The 18,192-nt window shown below is 36.8% G+C and overlaps 1 protein-coding gene across 1 annotated transcript; it reads right to left on the bottom strand.

Moving 5' to 3' along the window:
• Positions 1-3,972: 3,972 nt before the first annotated feature.
• On the bottom strand, positions 3,973-7,710 carry LOC113687510 (putative late blight resistance protein homolog R1A-3). The gene has a single exon (XM_027205106.1). It carries the CDS (start codon positions 7,708-7,710, stop codon positions 3,973-3,975), a length of 3,738 nt encoding a protein of 1,245 aa, XP_027060907.1.
• Positions 7,711-18,192: the final 10,482 nt, after the last annotated feature.

The following is an 18,192-nucleotide window of genomic DNA, read 5'->3' as shown; positions in this document are numbered from 1 at the left end:
ATGTGGGATATTGATTCACACTTGATATCCCAACAATCTCCCCCTCAATTGTGGATCTCTTCCACATCGGACCTCTCTCCCTAGCCCATCCACTCCATCAAGCCCACTTCAATTTGGAGTGTACGATTCTTGCTCAAGAGCCCACATGCGCTTGCCTCACTGCAGGTCTGCATGATTCTTTTTTTTCCTCGCTCTTATCCAAGTCACGCCTTACCACTCCCACTGGCTTTTTATCCTGGAGTCACTGCCTAGCCGAACCATCGGCTCTGATACCACTTGTTGGGCTCAGAGAGAGCCTAACTCGGAGAGAATTTAACCATGAGTTAGAATGGGAACCACAACCATGGGGTTGACACCACATCCAACCCAAAACCTTAAGGTATTGAGTCTATGGATCATTCCTACTTATATGTTTCTCATTCTACTCATTTCTTTCCGATGTGGGATATTGATTCACACTTGATATCCCAACAAAAAGTTTCTCAACACTAATGCAAGTGTTCATATAGTTTTTGGATATTCAAACATTAGTTTTTGGATGTTTAAATACCATTTCGGTGGCAATTAACCATCAATCCTAGTTTGAAAATAATAAAAACCATTGTACATTTTCTGTTTTCGAAGAAAAAATGATCCTATTAATGATTATGTCTACTGTGAGATCATTCAAACCTTCGAATTTTTCTTATGATTAATTCCAATAAACTCCCTTAAAATACCTTTTCTTCACATTACCTCCTTGAACATTTAATTGAACCAATCAACACTAGTGTTATTACAATTTTCACAATCAGGTACTATTTAATCAGGAAGCTCAAATTTTTACCGGAATTAGTCATATGCAACACATAATCATTTCATAAAGCGATCAAATTAACCCACAATTTCTTAATTATAAAATTTTATTTATTTACTCTTGATCGAAAATTTTCTAAAACAATCTAGTAATTCCCCATAATGCCAAAAATTCTATTATTTATAGCTTTTGGCTTATTATCATAATTGAAATTTATTTTCAAGCCTTGTTTTGATGGTCACTTTTCCCCCTAAAATTTTTTACATTTTTTTGTAAACACATTTTCTAATCATCTTTTTATCCCACATACATCAAATTGTTACAGTGCATTTTTCTATAAAAACTCTAAAAAATTGCAATCAAAATCGGAAAAACTCATAGAAAATATCATTGTGAAGTACAACGTATTTTATGTTTGAGTAGGTCAAATGTCTTTACAAAGGTGTAATTATCTAGAGTTCATCTTAGTAGTTTAATTAGTTCTACAATCTGGTCAGTTCATGAAACCATGTATGCTTCACGTGACTGGTTCAACCTAAAATTGAGCTGCTAGACCCAATGGTAGTTGAATGGGAAGTTTGTAATAGTACAAGGATGGATTTGTTCAATTAAATGTTTAGCGGGGCAATGTGAACAAAGACACTTTTGCAGGCGGTTTATTGGAATTCACTCTTTATCTTATCGCCACACCATTTCCATTAATTATTCCATCTGGTTGGCTGACCGAGTTTTTAACACAAAACCAAATACAGAATGGTTGGATTCCATTGAACCGAGGAGTAGTACACTATGTTATATTCTTGTTAGTGTACCAAGAATCAACAATCATGGGCTATTGCACAGGCAGGGTTTATTCAGTGCATATTTTCGGATAGCGATTGAGGATTCCCTTGCAGAAAAAAAAAATCAATAATCATGACTAGTTTGATAATTTCATTAGTTATTAGAATAAAATCATTGAGCGAGCAATGTGAAACTATCAGCTTGAACCTCTTTTTGATCCATCTTTCAGAACAATTAGTCTGATAATCCTAGTCTGACAGTCCTGGTTAGACTTTCTTGTGAGCAATGAATGAAGAAAAGGTTCGCATGATGGCATAAAGTACAAAAAAGAAACGCAAATTCCCTATCCAAAAGTGTTCTTACCTTCTTGGGACTAAATAAAATTGTGTAATCCAAGTGGCAACATGGGAAAGGAAAAAGAAAGAGACAATCTATTAAATCTGGCGGCAGACTGGATTCATTTTCATGCTTATTGATACTAGTTAGTACCATACAAAATGCTTGATGGTTTAAGTTTATTTATGATACAGAACGATGAAGCTGATAGAGCACAACGAACCGGGATTCTGGAACTTAACGTTTGAATCAATAAAAATGCCACATAGGATTCTTAATTTTTAAGAGTACTTAAAGAAAGCCCAAACATTCTTGGAAATATAACTGAAAAAAAGGTTGCTTCATTTAAATCTTTAGAAACAATAATAATCCATTTCAAGAATAGCATGATCTTGATGGTAGACTGATGCAACACTACTAGTAAAGTCAGCATTTCAAAAGTGAGATGAAAAAATTTATTTCATGAAATATGAGAAATATTTTAAATGATTTTTCTTTAATTAATCACCAACAGAAATATATGTGGCTTGAAGAAGAATAAAGTCACAATCATATTAAGGGTGTGTTTGCTTCCCACTGAATTGGAGGCTTAGAATTAGAAATGTGATTGAAAGGACATTTGGTTTGTTCAAGAAGCGGTGGGCCATTTTGAGAGATGCATCTTTTTTTGATGTTAAGACTCATGTCATGATAATTAATGCATGTGCCATCCTTCATAATCTTATTCGAGTAGAACAACCAAATGACCCTTACTTGGATGAAGTTGATGCTGAGATGCGAAGAGTACAACATGAGGTTGATGATGAAGATGAAATGGAAGATGAAGATGAGGAAAATGGAATGGAAGATGATGGTCCAAATAATGATGGTGGTGTAAATGCTTTTAACGAGAATCGAATTCGAACAGTACAACCAACTAGCGAGTGGACACAATTTAGGAATGCTTTAGCACGAGCAATGTTTATTGACTATCAAATTAGACAAAGCCATCATGGAAGTTGAAATTTGATAGGAATTTATTCGAACTTAATTTAATATTAGAATGGCCATTTATTGAAAAATAGTAGCAATGTATAACTGTGCTTTTCTTTCTCTTTTCTTTTTTGGCTAAAAACATTTTGTTTGCGTATTCATCTATTGAAATTTCTTGTAAGATACAAAACTCACATATTTATAATAGGTACAAGTTATGATTTTCCTCCCAATTCATATCATAGAGTAGGCTTTTGATTTTCTAAAATTTAAAGTTCTTAACTTTAAAAAAGTATCAAGGTTTTAACTCGATAAATATTAACTACTTTTTAAGTTAGAATATACAATTATTTTTTATTTAATATAATTTAATTTAAAAAAAAGAATTTTTTTATTTTTGCAAAAAGGGAACTAATTTTTTTTCTTTTAAAGCTTTATTAACAATTAGTTAAATGCAAGAAAAAATAAATTATTAAAGGTACTAATTGGTTTTTTCCTTAAAGCTTTAGTAACAATTAGCTAAATGTTAAAAATTATTATATAGTAAAAAAAAGAAATTTTTTATGTAAGGAAATATTAGTTGGAAACAATTCTAATTTTTAATGAATTCTTCTCCCATCCAAACAAAGAATTTAAAATTTCAAATGAATTATGTATCAATTCTATGCATTACCCAAACAAAAGAATTCAAATGTTTTGGAATTCCAATTCATAGAATTCTAATTTTATAGAATTCCAATTCCAATGCAATTCCAATTCTGTAGAACCAAACGCACCCTAAGAGTAAAAAACCCTTTTGTGTATTTTTAACGCTCTAATTAATAGATTTTTTTTTTTTTGCTCCGTTGAACGTCCGACAACGTATATTAACAATTCCTCTGTGCATCTTTTGCGCCATTATTACTGCCAGCAAAACACCATGTGCAACGCAAGGTGAAAATAGAAAGGCCAGTCAACGTAGTAATGGGAATAGCCCCAAGATTCCTAAGCACGAAGTACAGTAGTACAGAAGTAAAGGACTAGGGAGAAAAAAAACAGGTAAAAGGAGTGAAAGTGGCTGCCCAAACCAAAGATACTTGAGAAGATTAGTAGTCTGACTTATTAAGGATCTTCAGGTCTGTATTTCCCAAGTCCATTTGTTCTTCCTGCAGTGGCACCATAAAACTTGCAGAGAAGGGACAATGAGACACCTCGATAATTTCAAGAGTCGAACTCCCCAAACAAGAAGGGATCTCCTTTAAAGAGCGACAGCTTATCAATGCTAGTTTCTGTAGACTTGGAAAACAGTCCACGCCCTCGTAGGCAGTCCACTTGCCAACATCCAAGTCATCTATTTTCAGGAATCTTACTTTAGGGAAGCCCTCTTTTTCCATGTTCCATATTTCCCCCTTGAAGGCTCGATCAAGTAATTTGAGAACCTCCAGATTGGGAAGATTTTCGATAGCTGAAATTTTGCTCCAAGGGAAAAGAAAACCGGATAGAGTCAACTTTCTGATTGCCAAAGGGAATTGAAACTCAAACTGGCAAGGAAGACGTGTATACTGATCGAACATCAGATTCAGTGATTCTAGTCCACTTGGAAAGTCAAGTACTAGAATCTTGTCTGCTGAAACCCAATTATGTTCATTACCCCAAACGAGAATGCATTTCAGCTTGTGGATATTAGGAATTTTTCTGAATACCTTGCGGATGATATCCAAAGAATGAAAAGACACACCGGAGATGGTATTCAAATCACACAAGTCTGCAGCTGTGTCAAGATTGTCTGCGGGTAACATAAAGTTCCTTATCTGTAAGTGCCTTAGCTTCTTCAGATTCCATATAGTATCAGGCAGTAAAACAACCCCACGAAATGTTTCCACGATGAAAGTCTCCAAATTTGAGAGATTGGCTATAGAAGATGGAATTGACTCCATATTTCCTAGATTTGCCAAGTACCTCAATTGAACCAGTACTTCTAGTTCTCTAGGAAAAGTAGTACCTAGATTTATGTTGCTCAATTCTAACACTCTAACAAGTTTGAAGATACCAAAAATGGATGAAATCTCAAATGCACAATGTCGGTGCCTTTTACCTCCATCGGAGTGTATTAGAGAATGGATTGTGGGAGCAAATAACCTGGACTTGCAAAAGTGCTCTGGGTTAGAGTTGATGCATAGGCGGCGTAGGTTGCGTGGCACTCTGAAAGTATATATTTCATCATACCCACGCACCAGCTGCAGAAAATTTTCTTCTTTGCCTTTTGTCACACAAAACTCATGCAGCAAATCATGAATGCGACAAGCTTTGACACCACCAATGGACCTTTGCTTGGAAACAATGATCAAGCTTCTGTGGATAAGATCCATTAAGAAATCATTTGCCACATCCTCTGCACTCTTGAACTGAGTTTTCTGGGTAAATCCTTCAGCCCCCCATAACCAAATCAACTTCTCAGCAGTGTGTTCATGGTCTTCTGGAAATGCTCCGAAGTATAGAAAGCATTGCTTCAAATTATCTGGTAAGTTCTTGTAACTCAACTCTATTGCAGCAGAGCATTGTTCTGTACTAGAGACGATTCTTGAACTTAAACCATCCACAAGTTCTTTCCAACCATGTTGGTTCTCATTTGCCAGAATTCCAGCTAGAATGATGATTGTAAGTGGCAGTCCTCGACACATTTCCACGATTTTCATTTGCAGTTCGCATAATTCTGGCGGAGGCAAATCATTTCCAGGAAATAACTTCATGTTTAGCAAGTCCCGGCTCTCATCAGGAGTCAGCGGACGGAGGAAATGAGGCCCTTCATCAAGTTCATCTCTCGAAGCAGCAACATCAGACTTTCGACTTGTCACGATCACTCTACTGCCGTTTTGATTGTCAGGGAATGATGCTTCCAATCCCTTCCATGCTTCGGCGTCCCATATATCATCCAAAACAATGAGATATCTAGTCCTTAGCAGACCTCTTCTGACTTCTGCAGCCAAATCTTCTTCACACATCTCAGAAAATTTGTCAGGAAGTTTGGAGTGAATACCAGTCAAAATTTCAAGTAACAGATTTTTTCTGTGATACACTTGAGAGACAGTACACCAAGCACATGTATAAAAATGCGATGTAACTAAAGGATTATTGTAAACTTTTTTAGCTAAAGTTGTCTTGCCAAGTCCTGGCATACCTACAATGGGGACAATTTGCAGAAGGGAGGATCCTCTTGTGAGTCGATTGATTATTGAGGTTGCCTCATCCTCCAATCCCACGATCATGTCATTGATTATTGGCATGCTTCCCTGTGATGGCATGTTATTTGGTCTCTTGGTAGCTTCCTTAACTTTGAGATCAAGTGTTTTTCTATCAAAAATGTTCAAGGCCGCGGCTTTGATGATCTTAATTTCTTCTACAACGGAATCAAATGAGATTGAAGAAGAATCTAGAATGTCTCCAACCAACAAGGAGTCGATAAGAAATTCTATCTTGTATGCCACCTCAACAACACGATCCCAAAGTGCTTGAAGCTCCTGATCTTCATTGCGCAATTCCACAATTCTTCCCGAGAAGGAGCGTAGGTAAACAAGTTCTTCATGGATTGCATGAATTGGATAGCTTGAAAGAGCAACTGAATGAGCATCAGGATTTGTCAAATCTCGGATATATTTTAGAAGAAAATCGATAAATCCCAACTCATTAGTCCGAGGAAACTTGGATGATGGTGATGTTTCTGGATATTTCTCTGCAACTATTGCCTTGATAAGCTTTATCCTTTTCAGGAAATCATGAAAAGATTCCAGATCCATTTCCTTGACTGATCCATCTTTAATTTCGTTGAGAGAAAGGGAAAAAATAACAACTCCTGCATCACAGAGCAGGAGTCCAGTAAGATATCTCATTTTCTCATCAAACACGTCGGGGTTCCCCTTGAGAATGATTCTCAAGGACCTCAACCCGTCATAAACCATTTTCAATCGATCCTTCAAAGAAATCATAACACAAGCTCCAGTCGTTAGTATCTCCCAAAGATAGATTAGGAGAGTATCGATGAAGACTCTGAATATGTGCTCATCTTTTTTCTCGTATGGTTGTCTTGATATCTTTGAAGCAATCAGGGCCTGGAAACAAGTCCTATGGACTTCGGGTTCTACAGGAATGATCTTCGGCAGCAGGTCCCGAACAGGATTTTCTTCTGGCCGGAATGATCTAAAGCCCCACAGGAGATAATTGTGTGCTGTGTTCACAGCGACAGATTTAGTGTGAGTCAGTAAAGGTCCCAATTGCCCATCATCGATGCCATGAAGTGAAACAAAACAGATGAAGTTTTTCAAAAATGTTAGCTTCTCTTCTAAGTCTTCCCATAGTTCCTGCTCTTCATCATCTTCTAAGACATCTATTAAGCAAACGTACCGAAGGCTCTCCAGAAGAGAGTCCATGACATCCATTAGGTCATCTTTCTTTGCCAGGGACTTGCTAGACAACCTTGATGAGCTGTCTAAATCCTTGATTTCTTGTTTGAGGGATGACTCTTCTTCTTCTAGATCGTCGGGGATATCTATATCATGATCCGTACGATATCCATCTTCCACACTAGTAAGATAGAACTTGTGAATCGCCTGTCCCAGTTTGGAAATGTAATCTTTCATCCTGACAACCAGTGCTCCCAGATTTGCATCATCATCATCGCCCCACTTTCTCACAGATAGAAGAAATGGTCTGAAAGTTCCTAGAAATATTTTTAATGTCCTCAAGTCAATGAGCTCGTCCTCCCAATCTGGAGCTTTAGGACACAGATCCTCCAGCAACTGCAGATCATCCAAGATGGCGGAAATGCAAGTAAGACAACTGGAGGCCATTTAACGAAAGGAAGATTAGTTAAATTTAGAGATGAAGCAAGTCAATGAATATGGCTAGGAATGATGAAAAAAGTTGTACAGATCTCTCTTTCAGAAACTAGGAAAGCTCTGAGCTCAGAAGAAGTTAGGTCGAGGTTTTCGAGAGAATTTGTGTACAGTCCAATTGGGAGTGCTGGTAAGGAGGGTCTGTCAATGCCTAGCACCTGGTGGGATAATTTGGCCTTTTCTTTGCAGAAACTTTGATGCAAATATACTTCCATTGCAGAAGAAGTGGAGAGCTACTGAATTATTGGGCTCCTCCTCACTTGCATTATTTTATCTCGATATGGGGACAACACCGGTTCTGTTCTGAGATGTTGCGCTTGTTTTCACAGTTTACTTTCACAGTTTTGCCCAAAAAAAAAGGGAAAGTATAAGAAATTTCACATGTGAAAAAGTAATGAATTCCTCGTCTGTGGCCTTGTTTGGTAGACAAATTTTTTGCTAAGTTTGTTTATTACAAGTTTTTTAAAAAAATTTAGCTACAGTAACCTCAAAAAACTTCTCAAAGTTTTTAAACTATACACTTCAAAATATTAAAAAAAAACACACTTCAAAAATTTTTTAAAAAACTTCTACAGTAAGTTATAATAAAGTTTTAGACAAACATCCAAAAAACTCACTTGCCATTTTTGGTCAGTAATTTTTGACAAGCTTATTAGGCTACAACACTATGTTTAATCAAGTGCTCAACTCTTTCTGGATATTGAATTCCCAAAAAGTGAGACATTTTAAGAAAAAATTTCAAAGGATAATCTCCCTCCATCTCATTGAAATTATTATATTTTTCATTTTGGAATGTCCCAAAACAACTGTCATGTTAGTAAAGTTGAAACACCTTTTAATCTCTCTTTCCAATATAGCCTTTTTTTCTAATCATATGCATGTTACCATTCAAATTTAAAATTTGAATTTGTGGGGATAAAATTAAATAGAAAAGTATAAATATCACAATCAAATCACTATTTTTAAAAAGTTGGATTTCCCAAATATAACTAAATAAATGGGACGGAGGTAGGGCTGCAAACGAGTCGAGTCGAGTCGAGTCGAGTTTTGGGTTAATCGAGCCGAGCCTCGACTAAATTTTACCAAGCTCGAGCTCGAGCTCGACGAACGGCAATTTTCGAGCTCGAAAAAAATTAAAAAAATAATTATTTTATTTTTAAAAAAAATAAATAAAATAATATATTTTTTAATAAATAATAAAAATATTAAGGATATATATGTAATTTTACTATTAAAATAAAAAATATATATACTTAAAAATAAAAAATATATATATACTTAAAATAAAAAAAATAAAAAATATTATATATATACTCGAGCTTGCAAGAGCTTAATATTTTGAGCTCGATTTCGACTCGAACCAGCTCGAGCTCGACTCGAGCCGCTCGCGAGCGGCTGGATTCGTTTGCAGCCCTAGACGGAGGGAGTAATTTTTTTTAACTTTTTCTCAAATTGTGAAAAGCACATTTAGTGAAATGCAATCTTTTTTTTTCACATGATGTATTTATATATATTTTTTTACTATTTCTATAGGTAGATATTACTTAAATAACGTACGAATGCATCATTAAGAAATCACATTTATTGAATTTTTTTTCAAAACCTTGACTATTTGGGACCCTTTCTTAAAACTCTTATGATTTGGAAATTTCCTCCATAGTTGCGAGTATATAGACTCACAACTATATATATTATTTATTCATAAGGAATAATTTTGTAGCTGAATTATTGACCCAAAAAACCTGATCTTATATAGAGTCAGCAGGTCATAGAAAATTGAACCAGTGCATGCTGTTTATCATCTTTCGGGAAATGCTAAAAATTAGTAGGACTCTATTTCCATTTGTTTATCTTTGACATTTTTTTTTGTCTAAATAGTTTCAACAACTTGCTCATAACCTTTGATTTTTATTGACTCCTTATAATACTTACTAAGAATATGAAAAAAGATATTAATGAGCCGGTTAATTTGATAATGTTCTCATAACATGCACATTATCGAGAGCTCATATTGACTATTTTATTGTAGTTCAAAACTTTCGTGGTGAGATTATAAATAGCAAGAGATTGGTAATTTGGTCAGTTCACGAAATATGCTTTTCATATGACTGGTTATATATTTACGTATGCGGCTTTCTTAATTGCCTCTATGTCGGGCAAATTTGATTAATTTTGAAATTTATTTTTGAAGTGTTGTATCCACGAAAAGATAATTTCTTTCGATGAAGAGGGGCCCGCCTTCTTATATTTCTACATCTAGGATTCCACTTGTATTATATTAAAGTGGGACTCACCCTTTGTCTCATTGTCGCACCGTTTCCACTATTCCAGCTGGTTTTTTTGGCTGACCCAACTTCGAGCACTAAAAACCAAATACAGAATTGTTTGATTCCGTTGAATTGAACCCGCAGGATAGTGCGCAGTATCATATTCTTGTTTGTGTATCATGGTTACGTCTAGCTGGCAATGATTTTGTGTTTCAATTAGTTATTAGAATAAAATCATTACTTGAGCAATGTGAACCTAAGAGTGTGAAAGTCGTTTTGATCCATCTTTTAGATCCAGTTAGTCAGATAATCCAGGTCTGAAAACACTATTGGTATTCCTGGTCAAAAGGTCTTGTGATGGGAATAAAAGTACAAAAAAGAAACGCAAGTTGATCTACCAAGGAGTATTTATATGCAAGTACCTTTTTCGAGACTCCAAGCAGAATTTGTCACGTCTGGTCTCAAGAAATTGACCAATGAAAATAAGAGGATTCCTGACAATTCAATAAAAATAATAATAAAGCAAATAAAACACATGGTTTGGTCGAATTGACCTATATTTATGGGCGAAAGGGGAGCCAATTTAGTCCAAAGACGACGGCGAAAGCGTAGCAAATTTATTATAACTAAAAAAGAATATAAAAGAAAGAGTATGAAATTCTAGGAAATAATTTCAAGGCCAAAAGACACATAAAACTGAAAATACAAAAGAAACTAAATAATTCAAAATGTTTAACGGTCCAAAGTCTGATAATTAGCTCTTTTCGTTTGATGTTTAACCCAAACTCCTCTCAAATTGGATGTGGGTCTCCTAAAATTCTCTTGGATTAGTGCATACAGGGCACTTGGACTGATGCCCTTAACACATTTAAATTCACTTAAATGCATTGTATTTATAACTAGTAAGAGGAGAGATTTCTTTATAAAACTTCTAATGTGGGATACAAAAATTAAATTCAATATCTCCATCTTGGCGTGTATAAATAGCAAACATACTCCACTTTTTTCACAAAGTCTCAATGAATCCCAATGAACCACAAAAGTGCCAATAGACCTCAATGACCCACTAACGAGCCAAGATGCAAAAGATTCAATAGGTCCCAACGGATCTTTTTTTATTATTATTATTTTTTTTAAGTGTAAACAAGAGAACTCGAACCCAAGATCTCACAATTACACTCCCTCCCGCCGTACCACCCAACACATCCCTCCCCCCCTAATAGGTCCCAACGGATCAAAACTCACAAAAGATTCAACATATCCCAATGGGCTAAAATATCAAACATAATAATCTTGCTTCATCCTCAACAAGTTCCAACAGGCGAAATAGCTCTTCTTCAAAATTCAACTAAACTCCAATGGGAGATTTTTCTTCACTCTCTGTAGCGTTAAATCAATATTTCGAAATTGATATTGATAGTCTGTTATCATCATTGTTGTCACTGAACCCAAAGCCTGAAACTCTAATACCAGTTTGCTAGGTCTGGTTCCAAAAAATTGATCAATCAGAACAGTGGGGTTTGTGGCAACCCAATAAAGATAATAACAAAGCAAATAAAAAAAACAGAAAAATACAAAATTTTATGTGGTTCGGTTGAATTAACCTACATCTATTTGGCGAAGGAGTAACAGATTTACCATAACAAAAAAAGAGTACAAAATCCTAGAAAATAATTCCAAGACTCAAAAGGCACATAAAACTGAAAACACAAAAGAGATTAAATATTATAAAATGCTTAATGGTCCAAAGTCTTATAACTTACTCTTTTCATTTGATGTCTAATCAAAACTCCTCTCAGAGTAGGATGCGGGCCCTCTAAAAGTTTCTTGATCTAGTGCATATGACACTTGAGTTGGTACCCTTAGCATATTTAAATTCATTGTAATTATAACCACTAAGACGAGAGATTTTTTTGTAAAACTCCTGGTGTAAAATACGAAGACAGACTAAACAACAGAATTGAATAATGCAAGTGGCAAATTGGGGACAAAAAGGAGAAGGAGGAGGAGGAAAGATTCGCAAGTACCAAGTGGGTACAAAATACTCATTTATCTCATTATTGGGCTCGGGTTGGACAGCTAGACTACTAAACCTAGCAGAAAGAAATTGTAGAGGTAGACAATGGAAAAAAGAATTGATAAATTATGAAATCCTAGTAATTAAATTAGTCGATGGCATTCGTTCTTTTTTGTAAACAAATTACGAACTAACGGTATGAAAAGATTGACTAAATTTGTAGCTATTCTTGAAAGCATAACTAAAATTTGAAAAACAAAAACAGTTGCTTCATTCATTTAAATATTTAGAAACAACAAATATCCTAGGAAGTGATCCTACCACACAGGTTTGAGACGGGATAATGAACAATAAAACAAAATGAGCAACTTGATCTTGATGTTAGACTAATGCAACACAACTAGTTATAGTACAAAAGTAAAAAAAAAAAATTGAGAAAAATAAAATGAATAAATTGATTGTCCAGACTAAATAAATTTGAGAAGATCCGTAGTCCATTTCTTTGGATGAAAATTTCCCATGTGCATTTGTATCTCTTGAAGTGGCTCTATAAAACTTGCAGAGTAGGAACAATTAGACACCTCAATTATTTCAAGACTTGAATTCCTCAAAGAAGAAGGGTTCTTCTCCAAAAAATGACAATCTTCCAAATTTAATTTCCTTATCCTTGGAAAACATTCCATGTACTCAGAGACAGTCCACTTGATAATATCCAGGGAAGCCAATTTCAAGAAACTACCTTTTAGGGACCCCTATTCTTCCATGTTCCATTTTCCCCCTCAAGTAATTTGAGAACCTCAAGATTAGGTTGATTTTCGATTACTGATATTTTGGTCTAAGGGAAGTAAATGCGCGAAAGAGTCAATTTTTTAATAGTGGAAGAGAATTGAAACTCAAATTGGCATTGAACATAGCTTTTCAACTTCAAAATAAGTGATTCTTGTTGACTTAGAGAGTCAAGTACTAGAATCCTGTCGGATGTACCCCAAGCAGGATAATCAGATTCAAGGAGTTCGATGCTGCATTTCAGCTTGCGAATATTGGGAAACTTTCTGACTATCTTGTCCGCATTCTCCCATGAAGAAAGAATTGTGTCAGAGAAAGTATCTAAATTGCATAACTGTGCAGAATTGCCAAGATTGTTGGTGGGCAATCGAAAAGTGGAATAAAATATAGGCTTTCTCCTAATGCACAAATGCCTTAGTTTCTTCAGATTCAACATGGTATCTGACAGTGAAACAATATGAGAAAATGTTCCCACAATGAAAGTTTCGAAGTTTGTTAGATTGGTTTATGGATGATGCAATGGACTTTCATGGTTCCTTGAACTGCCAAATGTTGGATTGAGTTGTAGTAGTTGGTAGGTGAAGTTGTAAATATCCTATTAGGAGTTAATGTGTATCAATTAAGGATTTGATAGGTGTTAGTAGTTGGTAGTTGGTAGGACTCTAATTACTACTCTTGTGTAAACCTATCAATAGGCACTTGTATCTTTGTATATTGATAAGAGAAATACATGAAAAACTTCCCCAATCTCTCTCTCTCTCTCTAAGCTTCTCTCTTCTTAACATGGTGTCAGAGTAGGGATTCTAAGATCTCTGCTCCAAAGTGTTACTCTGATAATCTTTGAGCAATAACCATGGCTGAATCATCTGTGCTCATGTAAGGTGAGAAAGGGCAGGATGACATAGTTCTAGAGGAATTGGCCACCCGAATGATGGAAGTCCTGAATAGATGTCAGAAGCCTTCACCGAGTACTGATTCATCTACGGTTCAAATCGACATTAAGTTGGACGACACCAACTATGCCTTATGGTCCCAAGTTGTCGAGATATACATCTCCGGGAAGGGCAAGTTGGGAAATATCAATGGTGAATTCCCTCAACCTCACCGACAGATCCGGCATACCGACGGTGGCGGACTGAAGATTCTATTGTGAAAGGATGGCTGATAAACAATATGGACCCATCCTTGATCGGTACCTTCATCCGTTTCCTACAGCAAAAGCGGTATGGGATGCTATTGCTACTACATACTTTGATAGGGCTAATATATCCCAGTTGTATGAGTTGAGGCGGAGGGTGACCAGGTTAAGACAAGCTGGCGGGCCGATTGAGAAGTACTACAACAACCTGCAAGGCTTGTGGAGAGAAATTGACTTTCGTCGGTCGAACCCAATGGAGTGTGCTGCCGATATCGACAGGTATAACTCTCTCATTTAGGAGGAGAGGGTATACACTTTCCTCGATGGGTTAGATGATCAATTGGATCAAATTCAGAGTGATATTCTGTGATTGAAACCTTTTCCGATAGTAGAAGAGGCATATGCCTATGTTTGACATGAGAATAATAGGCAATCGGTAATGCTGACAGGCGGAGATAGTCCAATCGGCACTGTCATGGCATCCAAGGGAAAGAAGAATGAGCCGATCATAGTGGCCCAATCTGTGATGCCAACTGGGAAAGATAGCTGTATTCATTGCGGTAGGAAAGAGCGCACACAGGATGCGTGCTTCAAACTGCATGGATACTCAACTTGGTGGAAAGAGCGCAAAGGGCGAAATCAACGGACTGATCGATTAAATGTTGCTGATCAAGATGGAAGCTCTGGAAGAGTGGCTGTTACAACTGCTGATACAACAACAACAGCTATTGTCCTCGATATTGCCCAGGTGCTTTCTACATATTCTGCTGATCAACATCAAGATATGTGCTACCCCAATCGACGTGATAGTAATTGGATTGTCGATTCAGGTGCGATCATATGACCTATGATCCCAATAATTTCTCATCGGTGACAAAACCACGACGGTCGATGATCTGCAATGCTAATGGTGTTTAGTATCCAGTTACAAAAGTTGGGATTGCTACTTTATCTCCATCTTTGTCTCTACCGAATACCTTATTGATTCCCTCACTGTCAAATAAGTTATTATTAGAGAGTCAAATAACTGCTGATCTACATTGTATAGCACTAATGTATCCAACCTTTTGTCTTCTTCAGGATATTCTCACAAAAGAGACAATGGGTCGTGGTACTAGGAGAGGGGATCTATATTACATTGATGATTTCAATCTCGATAGACCCAATCAGATAAAAAGTGCTGATAACACCAAAGAGCGAGATATCCGGTTGTGGCATCAGCGACTAGAACATCCTTCTTTTAGGTATATGAATCACCTATTTCCAAATCTCTTCTCAAATATCAATACTACTGATTTGAAGTGTGAGGTCTGTGTATTAGCTAAGAGTTATAGAGTCCCATACCCCATCAGTTTGAATAAGACTGATACTTCTTTTGCTTTAGTACATTCTGATGTTTGAGGGCCCTCACCGATTACTTCATCTAGTGGAGTCCGTTAGTTTGTAACTTTTGTAGATGACTGTACTCAAATGATTTGGCTGTATCTGTTGAAACATAAGAATGAAGTACTTGATATTTTCAAATCATTTTGTTCTATGATTCGTACACAGTTTTCAGCTATAGTTAAGATTTTTCGATCTGATAATGGTGGTGAATATGATAATCGGCCACTACAAGAGTTCTTTAATGCCAACGGTCTTATACATGAAACATCCTGCACTCCAACTCCACAGCAAAATAGAGTAGCCGAGAGGAAGAATTGGCACTTACTTGAAACAACAAGAGCATTACTAATCGGTGCCAATGTTCTATGCCGATATTGGCCTGATGCAGTCACAACGGCAGTCCATGTGCTAAATAGATGGCCTTAAAAAACTATTAATTTTCAAACCCGCTGCAAGCACTGTCTCAGTATTTCACTCTACCATCGGTCCTGATGCTTCCAACAAGAGTATTTGGTTGCATGGCATTTGTTCATTTGCACAAGAATCAACGAAATAAACTTGATCCTTGTGCTGTTCGGTGTGTCTTCATAGGGTATGCAATGCACAAAAGGGCTATCGGTGCTTTGACCCACTCACTAGCAAGATGTATGAGACAATGGATGTCATATTCTTGGAATTAGAAACATTTTTCTTATCGGCATCCAATTCATCTCTTCAGAGGGAAATAAGGGATATGGAAGAAAAGAATTGGCCAGGATTAGCATGACATGATGATTCTGCTGCCGATGCTGCTGCTACTGATTCTTCTACTGATAATGCTGATGGAAATATGATGAGCATGATGAACGTGCTGCTGCTAATTCAGATGGTGCTGATATAGGGGGTGTTGGTGATCTACCAGTTGCTGATATAACCCCTTTCTCCTCAATACCTGACTATACATCTCCTGAGAATATCCTTGAGGTAAGTACTCTTACCGATCCTACTATTATTTTGGATACTACTGTAAGATATGTATTACCTGACAGATCCACTCGTGGCAAGCCACCGTCTCAATACTCTCCAGAGACTCGTACAAAACGATCAAAGTATTCTATTGCCAATTACATGTCCACTGACAGGCTTTCTAAACCTCTTGAAGCCTTTGTGAATAATGTGTCAATAGCTGATATTCCAAATGATGTGCATGCTACCTTCAAGGATCCAAATTGGACTCAAGCAATTAAAGATGAGATGTCGGCATTGCAGAAAAATGACATGTGGACTTTGGTCACACTGCCAGATGGGAAGAAAACGGTGGGATGCAAATGGGTATTCACAATCAAGTATAAGGCTGATGGATCGATTGACAGATATAAAACTCAACTCGTTGTCAAGGGATATACTCAGACTTATGGCATCGATTACCGGGAAACGTTCTCATCAGTAGCTAAATTGGATACAGTCAGAGTACTGTTGTCCTTTGCAGCAAATTTGGATTGGCCATTGCATCAGTTTGATGTGAAACATGCCTTTCTGCATAAAGATCTTGAGGAGGAGGTTTACATGAATATTTCACTTGGATACTCTTCAGCACCAGAAACAAATGTTATGTGCCGATTGCAGAGAGCATTGTATGGGCATAAAGAGTCACCACGTGCTTGGTTCGGCCAATTTACTCTAGTTATGAAGAAATATGATTTCCAGCAAAGTAATGCCGATCATACTCTTTTCCTGAAGCATCAGCATGGAAAGGTAACTGTTTTAATAATCTATGTTGATAACATGATTATTACAGGAGATGATGAAGAGGAGATCTCTAGGTTACAAGATCAGCTGGCTGCTGAGTTTGAAATTAAGAGTTTAGGAAATCTCAAGTACTTTTTGAGAATTGAAGTGGCAAGATCGGCACAAGGCATCCTCATATCTCAAAAAAAGTATGTGCTGGATCTTTTGGCAGAAGTTGGGCTTTTAGACTGTAAACCTGCTGATACGCCGATTATGCAGAACCGCAGGTTGGGAGAATTTCCAAATCAGAAGCTGACTAATAAAGAGAGATGTCAGAGATTGGTCGGTAAGCTGATCTACCTGTCACATGCTCGGCCTGATATTGCCTATGCAATCAGTGTGATCAGTCGATTTATGCATTCACCTAGTAATCAACACATGGAAGCTGTGATGAGGATCCTTCAATATTTAAAAGGGCCTCCTAGAAAAAGTCTCCTATTTTCCAAGAACGACACTCTCAATGTCGAAGGTTATACTGATGCCGATTGGGCAGGAGGTGCCACCGATCGAAAGTCAACCGCAAGCTACTTTACATTCATCAGTGGTAATCTAGTTACTTGGAGAAGCAAGAGATAAAAGGTGGTAGCATTTACGAGTGCAGAAGCTGAATTTAGAGGCATGGCTAAAGGAATGTGTGAACTTCTGTGGCTCAAGAGGCTGATGGCCGATATTGGCTTTGCTCCTCAATCAGAGATGAACTTATCCTGTGATAACAAAGTTGCTATCTATATCAGCCATAATCCGGTTCAACATGATCGTACTAAACATATTGAGGTCGATCGACACTTCATCAAGTAGAACCTTGAAGAAAGAGCGATACGGTTTCCGTTCGTGAAGTCAGAAGATCAACTAGCCGATATACTCACAAAAGCTGTGCCGACTAAAATTTTCAACAACTCATTAGGCAAGTTGGGCATGTACGATATTTATGCACGAACTTGAGGGGGAGTGTTGGATTAAGTTGTAGTAGTTGGTAGGTGAGGTTGTAAATATTCTATTAGGAGTTAATGTGTATCAATTAAGGATTTGATAGGTGTTAGTAGTTGGTAGGACACTAATTACTACTCTTGTGTAAT

Source organism: Coffea arabica, chromosome 5e (assembly GCF_036785885.1).
Source record: "Coffea arabica cultivar ET-39 chromosome 5e, Coffea Arabica ET-39 HiFi, whole genome shotgun sequence".
Taxonomy (NCBI): domain Eukaryota; kingdom Viridiplantae; phylum Streptophyta; class Magnoliopsida; order Gentianales; family Rubiaceae; genus Coffea; species Coffea arabica.
Note: the sequence above shows the minus strand (reverse complement) of the source record. Positions and strands in the feature narration are given on the sequence as shown.

Coding starts and splice junctions, on each gene's coding strand:
- LOC113687510 (XM_027205106.1), bottom strand. CDS start 7,710: ATGGCCTCCAGTTGTCTTACTTGCATTTCCGCCATCTTGGATGATCTG.